The sequence below is a fragment of the Sander lucioperca genome, chromosome 5 (genome assembly GCF_008315115.2).
Source record: "Sander lucioperca isolate FBNREF2018 chromosome 5, SLUC_FBN_1.2, whole genome shotgun sequence".
Classification (NCBI taxonomy): domain Eukaryota; kingdom Metazoa; phylum Chordata; class Actinopteri; order Perciformes; family Percidae; genus Sander; species Sander lucioperca.
In genome coordinates, this window is record NC_050177.1 from 26,589,745 (window position 1) to 26,607,622 (window position 17,878).

General features: G+C 40.5%; 1 protein-coding gene across 6 annotated transcripts in view; it reads right to left on the reverse strand.

The window, feature by feature from the left end:
• gria4a (glutamate receptor, ionotropic, AMPA 4a) overlaps positions 1-17,878 on the reverse strand; it is a 107,680-nt gene that overhangs the window by 62,045 nt on the left and 27,757 nt on the right. For all 6 annotated transcript variants that reach the window (XM_031297234.2, XM_031297233.2, XM_031297232.2 and 3 more), the window contains exon 3: positions 1,459-1,698. In XM_031297234.2, coding sequence (XP_031153094.1) covers positions 1,459-1,698 — 240 coding nt within the window. The remainder of the gene's footprint in view (positions 1-1,458; positions 1,699-17,878) is intronic.

The following is a 17,878-nucleotide window of genomic DNA, read 5'->3' on the forward strand; positions in this document are numbered from 1 at the left end:
CATAAAACAGATCACAGCGTTACTGCCCATTTTCCAGCACATTACCAGCAGCAGGGCCTGATGGGAGCCTATAATGAAAGGCCCTGCCTTGGCCAAGTCAAGGGTGAGCACAGCCCAAACTCTACGCATCCATCCTCCGCTCCATTTCTCCCTCATTTCTCTCAATCCTCACCCCCTCTTCTTGTTATGTGCTACTGTATATACCCTAGAGGTTTGCGATCCTGCCTGTCTTCCTACTCCTCCCTTCTGTCCTCCCCCCCCCCGTTTCTTTCCCTGTCACCTTGTTTATGTCCTCATCACTCGCACTTGTCTTTCCTATTTTCTCTCTTTTTGGCTGCTTCACTAGCTTGACTCACCTTACCTGTCCCTCCTGCTCCCCTTTGTCCCTCCTTGTTCTCCCTGTGCTCCTCCTGAGGTACTAAGCCAGACAACCTGGACCAGAGGGAGGCTGGCAGAGGCACACACAAACTCACATATACACACACTCTGCAGCTCACTGATTCCCTAACACTCCACTATACCATGGTGTGGGGACTCTGAGTCATGTTTGACCTGTGTTTCTCTCCCTGTGGCAGGGAGTCTGTGTGTGTGTGTGTGTGTGTGTGTGTGTGAGAGAGAGAGAGAGAGAGAGAGAGAGAGAGATAACGTGCTAAGCATTCTCATGACAGTGGTTAGGGGTCGAGGGCGTCAGCTGTGCCTGCTTGAAGGCTTGAAGGCAGGTGAATACTGCAAGAGCTGGGGCCAAAGTTTCTGTCTGAAAAGTGCCAAATTACACCATTGTTTCTGATATTATAATTTTGTTCTCAGTGTGCCCTTCCAAACTAACCCTAAATTAACGGATAATTCTTCATGCAAAAAAAGTATTAGAAACCAGACTAATTTGGAAATCTTCTTCCATAATGGACTAATGTGACAGAACGTGACATTGCTCCGTTTGTTCCGTAAAGTAAAAAAAAAAAAACTTTTATTTCTTTTTCTTTCTTTTAATATTTTCTTTTTTTAATACTTTTATTTTCAAACAGGAAACAAACCCGTCTTTTGGGTGAAAGTCCTGTGTTTGTTTGACCCTTCAACCACCCTAACCTGCACCCTTGCACAGAATTTGCTTACGTTGCTCACGTCATAATTCCTACGGCCACTAATAAGGGCCGCCTCTATAAACTTAATGAGTTGAAATTGCTGCTTGAACAAACTACTTTTTTGGGCGTCTTTTGGGGAGGACAGTCTTGCTCATCTTGCCTTATTTTATCTTAGATTATGATAGGAACAATCGTCTTCAATGTCAAGGCAGTAATACTGTTTATACCTGTCCATATGAAAACTCATTTGAAAACCTACACAAAATCAAATATTTTTAGGTACAAATAAGTTTATGGTTATCAAATTGTGTGACCTTTTTAACTTCGGAACACCAACGCTTCATATAACATTTTAATGTATTTGCCATTGTGCATTCACCTCTGTCTGTGTCGTAGAGGAAGACAAATCGACTCCAGTCGTAGTGGTCCAACAGTGACAGCAAAGCCCCTCTGATGGACGGCCGGAGCTGCAGGGTGAACTGGCCCTCTCCTTCGGTGGGGAAGCTGGGTGTCACTAGGCTGATGTGCAGGGCCCCACAGAACGACGTCAGAGTGTTCACCGAGCGCTTGTCGTAAAGGCCGAAGATGGCGAAGACCCCCCTCGAATACTGAGAACAGACTGATGTGAGGGGGGAAGCGAAGAGGAGGGAGGAGTTTTGGAGACCAGATGGAAGAAGGAAAAAAAAGTGGAGAAAAATTAGGAAACACGGAAACACACACACACACACACACACACACACACACACACACACACACACACACACACACACACACAGAGTATACTCAGTGACACTGTTTCTGATGGCTTTGTAAATGGACAGAGTAGAAAAAGAGCAAACAAGAACATGGAATGGAGAAAGACACATTCAATTCACAATTTAGAATCTGGTTAAACATCTCAACCATTTTAATGAGTGACAGCTTCAGCCTGTGTCAGCCATCTCACTCCTAATTAGACCCACAAACGAAAACTCTTTGAGTGATGCGAGCATCCATAAATGTGACTGGTTTACCAAAAAAACGGCACAAAATCATTCCCACTAGCCAAAAACTGGCATGGCTGCTTAAACAGTTGTTAAGGAAATTACAGTTAAATAATCCCACCTGCTTAGCGTTTAACATCCTTAAGATCCATCCATGCACGCACACACACGCAGATACAAAACCCTTGACCAAGCCATGAGCTCACTTCAAATATGAAGTCATTTTCCACTACAACACTGCAGCTCAGTCTTCAAACACCCTGAAGCTTTGATCCGTGACAGAGAGGAGAGTGAAAGCACTGACGTCCTACGCTATCTCGCTTTCAGAATAATCTCTCCTCTGCTTTGGTTTGTTGTTCATCAGTGCAGCTCGACCAAAACTGTGTCTGAACACACACACACACACACACACACACACACAGAAAATCCTTTTGGGTGTGTGAGTTGGAGAGTCCTGCATATTCTGGCCAATCAACCGAAATGTGCACACAAACACGTGCTTCACTTTCTAAGGATTCAGCGAGTGAAGTGACTAAAGTGTGTGCCAACTCATTCTTTTTCTTTTTTCACTTTACTGTTCCTTTTTCTTTCATCTTTTCTTTCATCCCCTCCTTTCTCTCTTTAGCCCCATTCATCCTTTCAGATAGATTCCTTCAGGCAGGCATGTTTTGAGCCTGAGATCTATCCTGCGTCATAATTCACTCTTCACCCTGTAATACGTCAAACTGGAGTAAACCGTAAGACAGGGAGATTGCAGACTGCAGTTTGGCAACAGCCGGTCATCCCTTTGTAACCTTTCCTCCCTCTTTTGATATCCTTGTGCATTACTTCATCTCATACCTTTTCACCTTTATTCTGTTTTCAAGGCGGACACTGCATCCATCCTGCCCCTTACAGCTTCCACCATCTACTTTCCTTGGTCTGCTCTCCTATCTTCCTCTATGCCTGCCTCCTCTTTCTGTTCCTCCCTCTCTCCCTACTCCTGGGACTCAGAGTAATTCCATTATCAGCTATAAGCCTCAGTGGGGGTAAATACTGAGGGGGATGCAGCTTTGATGGTTCGGCTTGTGGCAATTAAACAAAGCTGAGGCCCTGCACCCAGGAGGTGATAAGGCAGGGATTTAGTCTCAGATTATGACAGGAGCTAAATGTCTTCAATTCAAGGAACTAGCATACTACATACGTAGCATGCGTCATTCAGCAGGAGCTGAGTCATGGTGCCCTCAAAGTCAACAAACTTTGTGCCTTCCAAGATGATTTCTTCTTTCTGTCGAACGTTTATCACACACACACAGTCTCATACAACACATAGCAACAGTAGATATAGTTGTATGAGACTGTGTGTGTGTGATAAACTTTGACAGGTGCTATATTTTACAGTCCAGTACCTGGGATGCACAATCAATCAATCAATCAAACTTTATTTATATAGTACTTTACAGCAACCAGCAGGTATCCAAAGTGCTTAACATCGAAACCAAGAATAAAAACACATATCATACAATATAAAGAAAGAACATGTAAAATCAGAAATAGTTACAGAGAAACAGAAGAATGAAATTGTCACACCACTGCTACGTATTAAAAGCCAGACTAAACAGATACGTTTTAAGTTTGGACCTAAAAAGAGCTACATCTGTAATAGTGCGGATATCAGGGGGTAACTTGTTCCAGAGTCTCGGGGCAGCAACTGCAAAAGCCTGGTCACCCCACCGTTTATATCTAGACCTTGGCACTTCTAAAAGTCGCTGGTTTGAAGACCGCAATGACCGGTTGTGCTCCCGCAAAGTTAAAATTTCGGACAAATACTCCGGGGCCAGACCATTTAAGGCCTTGAAAGCAAACAATAAAATCTTAAAATCGATTCTAAAACGCACAGGGAGCCAATGAAGGGTGTAGAGAACAGGAGTGATATGTACACGTCTAGATGTGTTTGTTAAAAAGCGAGCAGCTGCATTTTGCACAAGTTGAAGACGTGAGATGGAGGTCTGATTCAGACCAACGTAAAGAGCATTATTATCAGGAGACGAAGCTGGAAAAAGCTCATTCTAACAACATCACTGATCTGCTTGTCAAATTTCATGCTGCAATCAAAAGTAACCCCCAAATTTTTGACAGCTGACCTAGTGTAAGATGCTAGAGCTCCCAAACTTAAAGCTGGACCATTTTGCGTGCCTGAAGTACTGAAAATAATACGTTTTACGTTGTATACGTTTTATCTTCATTCAAATTAAGAAAGTTTTCTGAAAGCCACAACTTAATATCAGTGATGCAACTAAGCAGGGAGTTTAGTGCGACACTGTCATTTGCTTTAATAGGCAAATAGATTTGCAAATCATCTGCATAACAATGAAATGACAGTTTATACAATGATGTTTACACTAAATCATTGAAGTTGACATCATAATTAAGTGCTCAGAAGATAAGAGCAAACAACAACAAAAAAAACAACAACAGCGAAAATACAGCAAAATAACAAGGACTGAAGCAAACAGCGAGCAGAGACAGTTTGGTAAGATGTTTGCGTATATTCAGATTGAAACATGCAGGGAAAATTAAACTTGAAGTTCATTCATAATGGCAGCTTACTGATAGAAAAAGGGCTTTTGGCAGAAAGAAATGATGACCTTACAATGTCTAAGGATAAAAGAGAATCAACATCCAGTTGAATTTCTTTGGCAGCAGTGTCATGGTAAATGCCATTCCCTTGCTTTTAAATGAATTTTAGTTTTTGGGATCAGCTGTTTTTTGGAACAGAGCAAAAAATAGAAAAAGCAGCAGAACAAAAACAAAAGCATTGCCCATGTGAAGTGACATACTGGGTAAAAGTTTGCTACTAAGCCAAATTTCTTTTGAATCTTGACTGAAACTACTGGCCTAGATGCAATTTGTAATCAGTCTGCATACTTTCTTTTTCACCCACCTCCTAGGTCTCCATCAAAACCTAAGGAAATATTGATAGCCTTAATCCCTAACCATTCTATTTTTAAACAATACCAAGACATCTGCAACCATAAACACAGAGGCCCAGAGCTCATTCTTTATTCATCCTCTCTCTCTCTCTCTCTCTCTCTCTCTCTCTCTGTATTTCTCTCCTATCATTTACCTCCTCACTCACTTATTCCCTTATTTTCTATCTATGCCTTTTGATGCTGGCTTTGCCTTTTTGACTCTTTCAATCGTTTTTCTGCCATGTTCCCCTTTCTCATGTACGCCTCCATGGGCTTGTCTCTGCAACCCTCTCCACCACCACCACTACCCCGCCGCAAGGCTGGAATGTGCCCGACAGTGGCGTCATTGTAATAAAATATGTGCTAAGCTTGATTCATAAAACTTTAATAAGAGGAGGGGACCAGCGGCAAGGTGCATCATGACCACAGTAAAAGCATAGGACACAATAGGTCTCCTGGGACTTCCTCTACCTCTCCTTTCCTCCCCCTCGCTTCTTCTCTCAGCCTCTCCAAATGTTTGATTTTTTTGTGTACACTTTCCTGTCTTTTTCAGGATTCTTAATTGCATGCTCTGTCTGTCAAATCACACTCTTTTCCTGTGCAGACCTCTCCATAAATCTTTTTAAAATGATCCTCCTTTATCTGCATTACTCTATACAGTATATCAAGCCATATTAGCCTTGTATCCTCCTCTGCAGCCAGCTATCCCTGCCTCTCTAGGATTCATTTCATTTGTGTGTCTGTGCATTTAGAAAGACCTCTCAATCATATGCCCACTACTAAACAGTAACAACAACACTAAACAGATAAATATCATAGCTCTCTTTGCTCTGGTATTGTTTCCCCATGTGTCTCCCATATTTCTCCCCTCCCTGCCTCTTTCTTCCCCTCTCTATAGTGCTCTTGTCTCTAGTCCGGCCGCTTGTTTCTATTTCACATGACAGCAAGCACAGATAAACCTGCTACTGATTTAACTGTCACTGCACTACAGCACACAACATAACGAGCACACACACACACACAGATACCGACACACAAAGTTAACTATACACATTTTTAACACACAAAATCATAGACCCCCATTATCCAACATACAACTTTCAGACTTTTGGTCCTGATGCTCCAGTTGCTTCTTACCCATTAGTCTTAATAACCCTCTCGCTGCAGAGACATTGCAGAGACATTCTCCAGACAGCCACAGTAACACCGCAAAAATACAGTGAGCTCTCATTACCTGCAGGTAAAGGCCAAGACAAAAACACTCCTAAGTAAATATGGAATACAAACTAGTTTAAAAGCCAGCCAGGAGCTACCTTACAGTGCAGCACAGAGATACCTAGAGAGTGAAGAAATAATAAGATGTTATGAGCATGTCATTAACTTACACTGACATTTCACCTTTAAAGCATTTACAGTAGTAACCTCTAGGAAACTAGGCTCCTGATTCTTTTGCGTTTCAGCACTGCATGAGATTTCTTTTTACAGATAAAAGCAAAGAGTGGCGCATCCTGCAGCCATCAGTGGAGTTTATTTACAATGAATTAGAGCGTCCTAATTCAGAGTGACACAACTAATTCATAGTGTAGAATACATGAATACTCATGAACAGTTTACATATTGAAACAGGGGTAAGTATGAGGTCCCCCCTATTACCAGGCTATAAACATGTTTAATTTGGGATTGACTCCCTTTTGGAGCCAGCCTCATGTGGTTACTCGAACTGCAGTTTTTGGCACCTCAGCATTTGCTTCATTTTTCAGCACCAGACGTTGGTTGCTATAGCAGATAATTGATTGCAAGATTGGATAGTTTGGCTGAAAACAAGTTAAATATGTCCTCAATGAACATTTTTACTGACATGAATGTATGTATGAATATTTTGCCACTTGCCAGATACTTAATTAACAACATTATGCTGATAAAAATCCAGACAGCATTACGTTTCCTCCCAAATGTATTTGCCGCTGCAAATTAGTGGTACACTATATAAACAGAACTTTTAGGAGACAGGGTTGCACCATCACAGAGGTAGAGGTACAGATACAGAGATAAAGAGCAAAGTCTAGGCTTGTTTAAAGTGAATAATTATGGTATGATATCTTGCAGTCAGCTCTTACACACTTTATTTTCAATGCTATTTTAGTGTCAGTATCTTTCCAGAAAGTTTTGGGGACCATTTTTTTAATTGAGCCACTGCCTCTAAAATGCCTATCTTTCTGGACAGCATTCGATTGTTGAAAATTCAATGAAGAAGAATGTGGAGATCTCTGTGATTTAAATGACATACCTCTCACAAGGTGGATGGTACTTGCTTGCTGGGTAACACAGCCTATTTTTCTCTAGTGTTTGATAGCTGATCTCAGCTCTCCAAAGTGGCGTAAAGACAAATAATAAATCTGGAGGTCAGTAGTGAAGACGATAAAACAAAAATACTGGCTATTATAATCATACATAAGTAGATCATAAAATTATTTCAAATGGCATTTACAATTTGGATGTTTTCTTTGTTTTGTGCAAAAAATCGGAACACTAGTTCAGAGTTTATAATTTTAAGCCCTATATAACGTTATAATATTCATCTTTGTTGGGACTATGTAAGGTCAGGGGGCCCCTACAATAAGTACCAGACAGACAACACTGTAGGAACACCACAATGCCAACAGAATAGGCATGATATTAAAGCTTGCCTTACAGACTAAAAGAAGTGAGTATTTAATCAGCAAACAACAGTAAAATTAAATTTATGGTAAAAAAAAGAAAAAGAAGAAGAAAGTAGGGTGTGATCTAACAGGGTCGGGCCGCCCCACCTGCCCCGTCATAAAACCTGCTATTGCAGTTGAAAGGTTCTTTTAGAGCTGTAACAATTCCAAATTTTGCTGTACAATTAATTGTCTCAGAAATACTTCATATAATTGTCTCTTTCAGTCAAATTTTAAAATATTCATTTATATATTACTCTTTTAAACAAATTAAAGTTTTGAATGAATTCCAGGATACACCTTTTGTGTTATATGACCCAGATAATGTAATAACACAAATAGACAGCCTATGAAGTAAATAACGCCTCTTTATTATCATTTAAAAAAGAAAAAGGTGAAGGAAGGTGTGGGTTATTTAATCAGTGGGTTTGTCAGGCAGATTTCGGGCCAGAAACACAAGCATGTTTAATTTCTCTGGCTTGAGGCAGCTACAGCACAGGATGTTTGGAGCTGCTATGGCAACAAGTGACAGCTGCCGCTAGCATAACTTTAGCTCAACAGTCCGACCAATAATTACTTATATCATTACAATTTAGCATATCTAAACAAAATCAACAATTAGCATCAACAGTCATAACCCTTAAGACCTTAACTAATGTCAGCAATTAATTACAGGCATGTTTTTGTTAAACAAAGTAAAAATAATTGACAAGACAATTATGTAATAACTGTTACAGGCCTTGGGTAGAGACAATGAAATACTACTTGTCTACTGACAATGGTACCACAGCTCTGTTACATAGTAGTATTATGAAGACAAGACAGAAGACAAAGTCTGGAGATCAATAGTACCTGGCAGAGAGCATAGTCACTGTATGGATTTCATATTTGTTCCTCTACACTACAACATAGATTATGACATAATGGGGCAACTTCTCAGAAAAAAAACACTGCCACCTCAGAAGTTAGAAAAGGAATTGTGTCATATGTAATGCTTTTATATTATTTTACATGGTGTTTTATTAAAAAAAAAAAGTCTATCTATATGAGCAACTTTTGTTTTTCAATACTGCTTTTCATTGTTCTTGAAACTATCTTAATACATTCTCCTCATCCCAAATAAAGATGGACAGAATTATTTTAGCCCGGACAACAACTCATCCATTCTAAGCATCAATGTTATGATGACAAGCTAAAAGCCTGAGGATCAATATTCTTCGAGAGAGCGTCCTCACTAAATTATAACAGACAAAAACTAGAAGGCATACAGGAGAGCTTTTTGACCAACTGTTTTTAGACTAGGACACCAAACCAAGAGTTAGGAATGAGCTCTGGAGAATTACATAGTTCTGTTTCCTTCCCAGAGACATATGATAATTATAAACTTAATAGATATGTTCTAATTGTCTTTGTCTGGTTTAATAAAATACATTTATCATATAAAAAAATTTCAGTTGTTGAGATGTTAATACTGACACCAGGCCTCAAGTGTGCTCATCTGCAGCATTATAAAGACAAGATAAAAGATAAAGCTTGACAATCAATAGTCTGGCAGTGAAGTTCAGCCACCTTATGGATTTAATATTGTATCCTCTCCACCAGAGCATAGTTTACAAGATAACTGAGCTGCAATAGCTTCATAAACAGTGATTATTGAGAGTGATAGTGCATTGTGGGCTGTGCTGTGTGTGTCTGGTTGATTGGAACACCACCATTCATCCCTCTGCCTGCCTCCTTCTCCTGTCTGCCAATCGTCCCTCTTTCACAAAACTGCCTCAAGCTGAGAGGAAAAGGGGGCTTCAGTTGCACTCATAGTGGGAAAGAAAGAAGAAACTGAGTGAGAGAGAGAGAAGAGCAAGGGCGGATGAGAGCAGTTCCAAAACCAACAAGAGGCTCAGACAGTGACGAGAGAGTATGTCTGCCAAGACACTGCAGAGAGAACGTAGAGGTAGAGAAAGAAAGCAGAAGAAACTGGATGCTGAAGGTAAATACTGTATACACAAAGAGGCAGAAAGAGCAAGTGAGGATATGCTGCCCTGCAGGCCAGCAAAGACAAAACAGCTCTTTGTGTGTGCGTGCCTGGAGTTAAATAAAAGGAGTCAAATAAATGTAGTACATACACACACAATCAGGTTCAAACTCACACATGCACAAATCTGCGTCAAAGGTCACCTAGAATATGAGGTTTTTTTTTACATATAGGGCTGAATATGGGGTCAGAGGTGAGGGACACAAGGAGAAAAAGGCTCCAGGGTAAAACTGCCACACTCTACTGCCACTTCTTTATTCTCTTTGATTACATCTTTCACCTTTTCTGAACCTGCCCACCTCCTCCTCCTCTTCCCCCTCCCCCTACTCTTCCTCAGACCTCACCTCCAGGCCGTGTCCCTCGGGCTGCATGAATAAAGCTTCTAAGAATAAGAGTACTGATTGGGGGAAATGAGGGCAGGCCAAGAGGGGGGACAGCTATTTCTATGGCCTTTGGTGTTGTCGCAGTTAGTGAATATGCTAATAGCTGCTGACACATGGCTTCCTCCCTTGTGCAGTCAAATAAGAAGAGATTAAAAAAACTTTAAAAAAGAAAGGAAATCATCAACACCCAACTGTGCGAGAAATCAGTTTCTTACTTGAGCTTCATTCAAAACATATATAACTGTCAGGATTTGAGAGGCTTGGAACAAAAAATGCAGAGATGAGGAGGTAGTGAAAGGTATAGAAGATTTATTAAAGTAATGGCTTATAAACAAAGGGAGTCCTCAGGCGCCTCAGGCAGGCAGGCAAAAGGTGTAGAGGCAGGCAGGCAAAAGAGTTCCAAAAACACTCAGAAAACTGAAGACCGGGGAATCCAAAACACAAGGAACGGACGGACATCGGGAGTAACAAACACAATGATCTAACAACAGACAAAGGAAGCACAGAAACTAAATACACAAGGTAACGAGGGTAATAACAAGGGCCAGATGACATGAGGGCTGATGAACAGGTGAGACACATCCAGGGCAGGGCAGACAATCACAGACAGGAAAACACAAGGCAGGAAGTCAACCAGACATGACATAGGAGAAACAGACACTACTAAGTAAAACAGGGGCCCGTTTCAGGAAGGAGGTTTAACAAACTCTGAGTCTAACCCTGATGTCTGAGTTGATTTACCCTGAGATAGGAAAACTAGTTTTCGGTTCCAGAACAGCTGATTTGAGTTGGTTCAATCAACTCAGAGTAGGTTCACGCATGTGCACCACCACAATAAAAAAGGCAGCATGAATGGAGCCATGATACTATGATTCACCATGGTAACAACCACAAACAAACGGGTCGGCGGAAATACTCATGCACACATACAGCAAGTTTGAAGATGTATTTCGTTACAAAAGCAACATAGCGGCTGCTGCAAAAGAGCGAGAATTTGCGTGGGAGAAAATTGCTGCTAGAGTAAATGCATAAGTTCCAATATAGTGTATATCATATTTAATCCTAAGTATAGCCTAATATTACTGGTGAAATGGTATTGAACCTATAATCTATTTCATTTAGGTGCAATACTGCGGGCAAAAAAGTAGTCTACTAGGCCTACTAATCCCATTCTGAGGCTGCAGCACCATCATTAACAGAATTATAATTCATAATCTTTTATTTCCAAGGGTTTACATAATTCACCTGCAATACTGTGGGACTCCTTTTAATGGCTCTTACTGGTTTGTGTCCAGGGAACACTACAAAAACGTTATAAACACGCTTCAGAGCGAGTCTCACTCTTCTGACGGCGCTTTGCTATACAGCTTTACTAATATGCTCCATATCACCAATGTTGTAAAGAAAATTGCAGTTTGCAAAAAAATGTAATGTGACACAAATAATCTGCTGGGATGTAGAGCATGTCCACGATGGGCTGAAAAGAAAAACAATACCGCTCAAATAGGTAGTTATCTGGAAATTAAAATGCGTCGGGGGGCCTCAATATCATCTCCCGACGTAAGTTTAACTCCCTGTGAAGTAGGCCTAATACAGCTTCTTCATCATCGTCGACCAAAGTAAATGCCATGTTTTGAGAAAAAAAAAAGTTTTATAGTCTGCCTAACAAGGTTAATAAGCCAACACTGTTTTTTTATTCATGCCTGATACAGACTGAATGAATGAATGAGGAAATGAAAGAGCGCTGTGTCAGAGGGCGGAGACTGAGAGAAACTCGAGGTTTATTAAAGAAAACCTGCTCCCGACCAGGTTAGGTTCACAGGCTCAGTTACCATAGTAACTGACTCTGAGGTGAAGTTACCTCTCTTTCTGAAACAGAAAACCCAGAGTTTCCCTCATCTGAGGGTTAACAAACTCAGAGTTTTCACTAAACCTGCTTTCTGAAATGGGGCCCAAGCATGAAAAAACACACAAGGATGGAACTAGGAAAACAAAACACAGAACGAACACGGGTAAAACATAACCATGAACAAAAAACAGGGAAACAGTAACACACAGGGAATGAATTGACAAAATAAAACAGGAAACCCCACAACTGAAAACCACAACCATGACAATATATTTTTTTTCTTTGGCTTTGACGGGTTGAATTGAGACCTTTAATAACTATTACAAAGTAAAAAAAACAAGGAAGGCGGTAGGGATGTAATGGCTTCCACATTCTGGGTAAATGTTTAGGATACAAAAGGGATGATGCTGGCATCAATCCTCACTCAAGTTTCCAACTGGCTTACACTTACTTATTTTGTTGTTCTTCAGCGTAGTATGCTTTGACAGCTCATTTACTCCTTTCTCTGATTGGTTTTCCCTCTATTGATTGATTGATCAATATTGATTGATTTTATTTCATGTTATGTTAATATTCTCATAATAACATCTTAGAATGGAAGATAAACATTTGTTTGTTTTTTAACTTTACTTTATTGCTTATGGGTTTACCTTTTGTATGTTTCAATGTGATAAAGGGAACCGGTGCTGGGAAAGACTCCAGCCCTCTCATAACAGGACAAGTGATAGAACAGATGTAGAAATGACTATTAGAAGAATTTTATTTTCTTCTTCTATGAACAGTGAGTGCACTAACTTTAAGACATGCATATCTTCTGGCAAAAAAACTTAAGTTGAAGTAATATTTTTAAAACAAATAAACGCTAAATCTGCTTTATAAATACCTAATGGGTAACAGGACTGTGACATTGACATTTCATAAATAGCCAATTGATGTGGTGTGAAGACCTGCACAGTAGGGAAATCATGGGCCTCAAAAATTACTTCTTAATATTAAGTTCGTGGCATTTCTCTGCATTAGTCAACAGTGAAAATGGAGCGTGACAAGAAAATGGGGGGCAATTACATGCAAAAGTGATTGAACATTAATGGTTCGTTCGTTGTTTGTAACTGGTACTTTCTCCGTCCAATGAGCCATGGATATGACCAATCAGCACTTCTGTTTCCTTTTCTGTAAAGTCATGAGAAAATGACCACATTTTGGTGACATCTCATGAGTGTCTCAAGTTCATATCTCTTAGCTCAGCACATTATTTGGAACATCAGACTCGTCTGGCACAGACAATCACACACAGTGACAGAGCTGGGCTCGGTTGTTGTTCTCCCGTGAAAAACGACCAAGAGGCATTACCCACAGAACTGCTGAAGTATTTATATATTAAATAAATTTGAGCTTACCATAACCTGTGGCAGTCCTAAAACATAGTAGGCAAGTGCCTTGAGCGACAAGTGCAGTATGGTGACTTTATCGAGTATATACTCCACATACTGTTCATCTGTCAAAATTATCAGATAATTTCAGATAATTGACAACGAGAGAGGACCCTTGGACTGGAGCTATATTATTGCACCTAAAGACACACAGCTGACTCCATTTACTTTATTGGCATGATTATAAAAAATAAAAATGCCAACAAAAAGTACTATGTATTTTATAGTCTCGCATTGCCAGACCTTGTTCCACAGCACTGCAGAGGAGGGTCTGGCTAGTCCATAAAGCATTCCGGGATGGGTGGAACGTCGTGGATATAGATTACATATTTTATAACTTGAGCTGTAAAACTGCTGCTTCTCTAAAAATCAAACCAAGTAGAAATAAATCAGCAGTTTTGGTAGAGTTGGGGCTGCCATGTTGTACGCACCAGAACAGCACTTGACTTTAGCCTGATAACAGCAGGATTATTTGTTGTTTTATAAGCACAATCCAATCAGAATGGATAAGAAAGGGTGTCCCTAATCAGGATCCTTGAATGTAGTATTGGCTGCTAAGCTGACGATGGCTGCATATACATTTTAATGACATTGTTAATGGAAATAAGCAGTTTTGTCCGTGACATCCAGAAAATCGTTGCGTCACCATGTCAAATGATAATTTTTGTTAAAAATTTAAGCAGCAATTGCAATAAGCTTTCTAGCCTTCTAAATCTCATGTGCTTTAAGGTATAAAACAATGCTTGTTATCATGGAAACACTATTCAAAAAAATGTCCCTTGGACCTGTGTTCACCGAGGCGTGTTATAAATCTTGAGAAACTGTGCCTGGCAAAAAGAGGATCATGGCAAAACTGGCTCAAAGCATATCTGCTCACAGCATGAAACAACAGTAAAACATGCATTCAGACTTCAGACACACACACACACACTCACATTTGGAGCGGCATATACAATCCTGACTATGTGGAAACTTTGCCTTACCAATGAGGTCTGTGGCCATAGAGATAAAAGATAGAGGAAAGGAGAGGGAGGCAGGGAGAAGATAAGAGAAAAAAAAGTAGGAAACTACATGTCATCTGTCGTAGTGCTGTGATGCATACCCCTAGGATAGTCCTTTAAACAGGGCTAATCTGTGTGTGCATATGTGTGTGTGTGTGTGTGTGTGTGTGTGTGAGAGAGCGAGAGAGAGAGAGAGAGAGAGAGAGAGAGAGAGAGAGAGAGAGAGAGAGAAAGAGAGTGAGAGATGTGACAGAGACCCTTTTTACTCCAGTTATCTTTAAGCACTACTAACAGTAGCTAAAGCCCTGCGGGCCTGTCCGGTACGAACACAGTCATTCATCACACGTGCATGTGCACATGCGCGCGCGCGCGCACACACACACACACACACACACACACACACACACACACACACACACACACACACGCACACGCGCACATACACACACACACACACACACACACACACACACACAGCAGATTTCCAAACCATTCATCACAGCAGACAGGGGGAGAAGGGGAAGAAAGTGAGGAGGGGAAGAGAAACTCACTCACAATGCTAGACTCATACTGTGCATAACTACGGCGCTTTCATCTCCCTCTGAAAGCGCGATCATGCAGACAAACTTGCAGAAAACACTGATTTCCTACAGTATGGCACACTTGGCACTTCTCTCTTGTGATGTGCTTGAAAACTTTCCTTACGGTTTTGTAGCCATGAATAAACCTTCAAATATTCTCAGCTTGTCAATTTCAAGCAGGGGCCTGGCAGCCCCAAGTGCACAGAGCCATTTTTCTGAACATGGTTTAGGCATTTTTGAAGCGGATACTTCTGTTGAGACACATCTCTGTGTGATCTGTAAGAGTGCCAAAACATGAGTTTTCTGCACTACATTCCTACAGAGAGAGAACTAGGGGGTAAGTAGTTACATTATTATGGAATTGTGCATGTAGTAACACCAAATGTTTCTCTGTTCTTCATGTTTTTTCAAACTGATGAATATATGGCATGACGTGAATTAAAGCTATTTGAAATAACCAATAACTTCTCCAAATTAAATGTCAAAATATGTCGTTTGTAACTGCCCTTCAAAATGACACAAAGCATTTTCTAATTTGGCAGAATGACATAATTTGTCTGTGCCTTCTCAAACAGGCAAAAATAAAGCCATAATATTATCTGACAACTCCATGCTCAATGTTTGGTTAGGTTAAGGCACAAACACAACTTGGTTAGGTTTAGGATGGTTTGGGTTGAAAGTTAGAAAAACTTTGTTAGGACCTTCTACCTGTGTGGCTTTATGACAACGTCACCTAACTTCCTCTTTTGCTTCCGATCAGCATGTTTTTGAGGCATTTTCTGAAATGATTGATGCTGTTGTTTTTCTTGGGAGAACAGTCTTGAAACATCAGCTGCACATTGTGCTAAATTTCTAGTAATTTTAAGTTTCAATGCATCAGTGAGGACTGGATGGAGTAGATAGTTAGTAGGGGTGTAACGGTACGTGTGTTTGTACTGGACCTTTATCACAGGGCTTTCGGTACGGTGCGCATGTGCACCGAATGCAATCTTTTGTGTGTGGAACATAGGTCAATTTTCGTGTTTCCACACGAACATATTAAGTGGCGGAAGTCTCCCGCCCTGCAGCTGATTCTAAAGTTTTCATTGGTCATGTCATGTCAATATGTCAATCACTGTACAGCTTGCCTACGCCACTGATCTCTAAACCTACCCGCCGTCACTGTAACCTAAACCAATGAAATCGACTGCAGGGCGGGATTTCCGCTGAAGTGGTTTGGGGAAAAAAATAATAATCACACAACGCGCGCTGTACAACAACATACACAGCATGCTTTAGCCCAGCCTCTCGCTAGCTAGCGTCATGGCCAATGCAGACAAGCCCATAGACAGTATGGACAAGCCGGAGCTTGAAGAGCCACCCATATCATTAAGGTCTCCTGTTTGGGAACGCTTCGGTTTCCCAGTGAAATACGTCAACAGACAAAGACTAGTCGATAAGACGAAAGCAGTGTGCTGACGTTGCTCAGGAATGATCGGGTATGTTTCTGGCAACACTTCAAACTTGTTAACGCACTTGAAAAGGCATCACGCGAGTGTGAACATCACTACTACAAGGAAAAAAACGACCGTAATTCAAACGCAGCTCCCGTTGGCATTTAAACAGACCTTAGCTGGTAATTCCGATCGGGCCAACGCAATAACGAAAGCAATTGTGAAGACACAAAAGTGTTTTTATAGCAGCTGATCTATGACCATACTCGGTTGTTGACAAGCTGGGATTGGTAATGCTGCACTGTAATCCATAGTTATTTATTTATATTTTTCATTATATTTTATTATGTGATATTGGTTTGAGACTGAGAGTATTTTATTTAGTGGAGAACTTTGCAGCAGCATTTTTCTTATTCTTTTTTTATTTTATATATATTTTATTTATTATATTTTATTAAAAAGTGTTTAAAAAAGTGTAAACAAACTGTTAAAAAAGTTTATAGTAATAAACAACCTGCAGTTTAATGTTTGCATTTCTTTCCCTTACTGTACCGAAAATGAACCGAACCGTGACTTTAAAACCGAGGTACGTACCGAACCGTGATTTTTGCGTACCGTTACACCCCTAATAGTTAGTAAAGCCAAAAGTAGGTAGCAAAGCATCTGGTGTAATTTCCACTGCGAAACAATAGCTCAGTTTATAGGGCTGCAGACCATTTTTTTTGAGACAGTGCGAGCACTTTTTACATGTACTCACACGAGCGACCTGCAAATTTAACAAAACATTTTTTTGGTAGTTGAGTTTAGCCAGAAAAAGTGAGCGTCATGGCAGGGTTAGCTCAGTTGGTAGAGCAGGCACACATATGTAGAGGTTTACTCCTCGACGCAGCGGGTTCGACTCTGACCTGCGGCCCTTTGCTGCATGTCATTCCCCCTCTCTCTCCCCTTTCATGTCTTCATCTGTCCTGTGAATAAAGGCCTAAAAATGCCCCAAAAAAAATCTTAAAAAAATAAAGAAAAAAAGTGAGCGTCAGGGCAATGACAGTTACGTTTATGCAACTAGTGTTGCTGTAAAAGATGCAAAATGTCTCCCTGCTTCTATTACTTCCATTTTATCACTGTCTTTGTCCCTTCTACTATTACTGTAAAGTTTATGGGTACATAATGGTCAAACATGAGAGAGAGGGAGAGAGAGATAATGAGTGTGAATGTGGTTTCTCAGGGGACCAGAGTGATGAGACAGAAATACATTCCAGTCAAAAAGTACATCTGGGCACAACAGTGTGTCTGTGTGTGTGTGTGTGTTGTATGTCTATCCTTTTTTCCAACATATAACCACAAGGAATGGCAGAATATTACTTAATGCAATGTTCTAAAAAGTAATAAAACACACACACACACACACACACACACACACACACACACACACACACACACACACACACACACACACACACAGG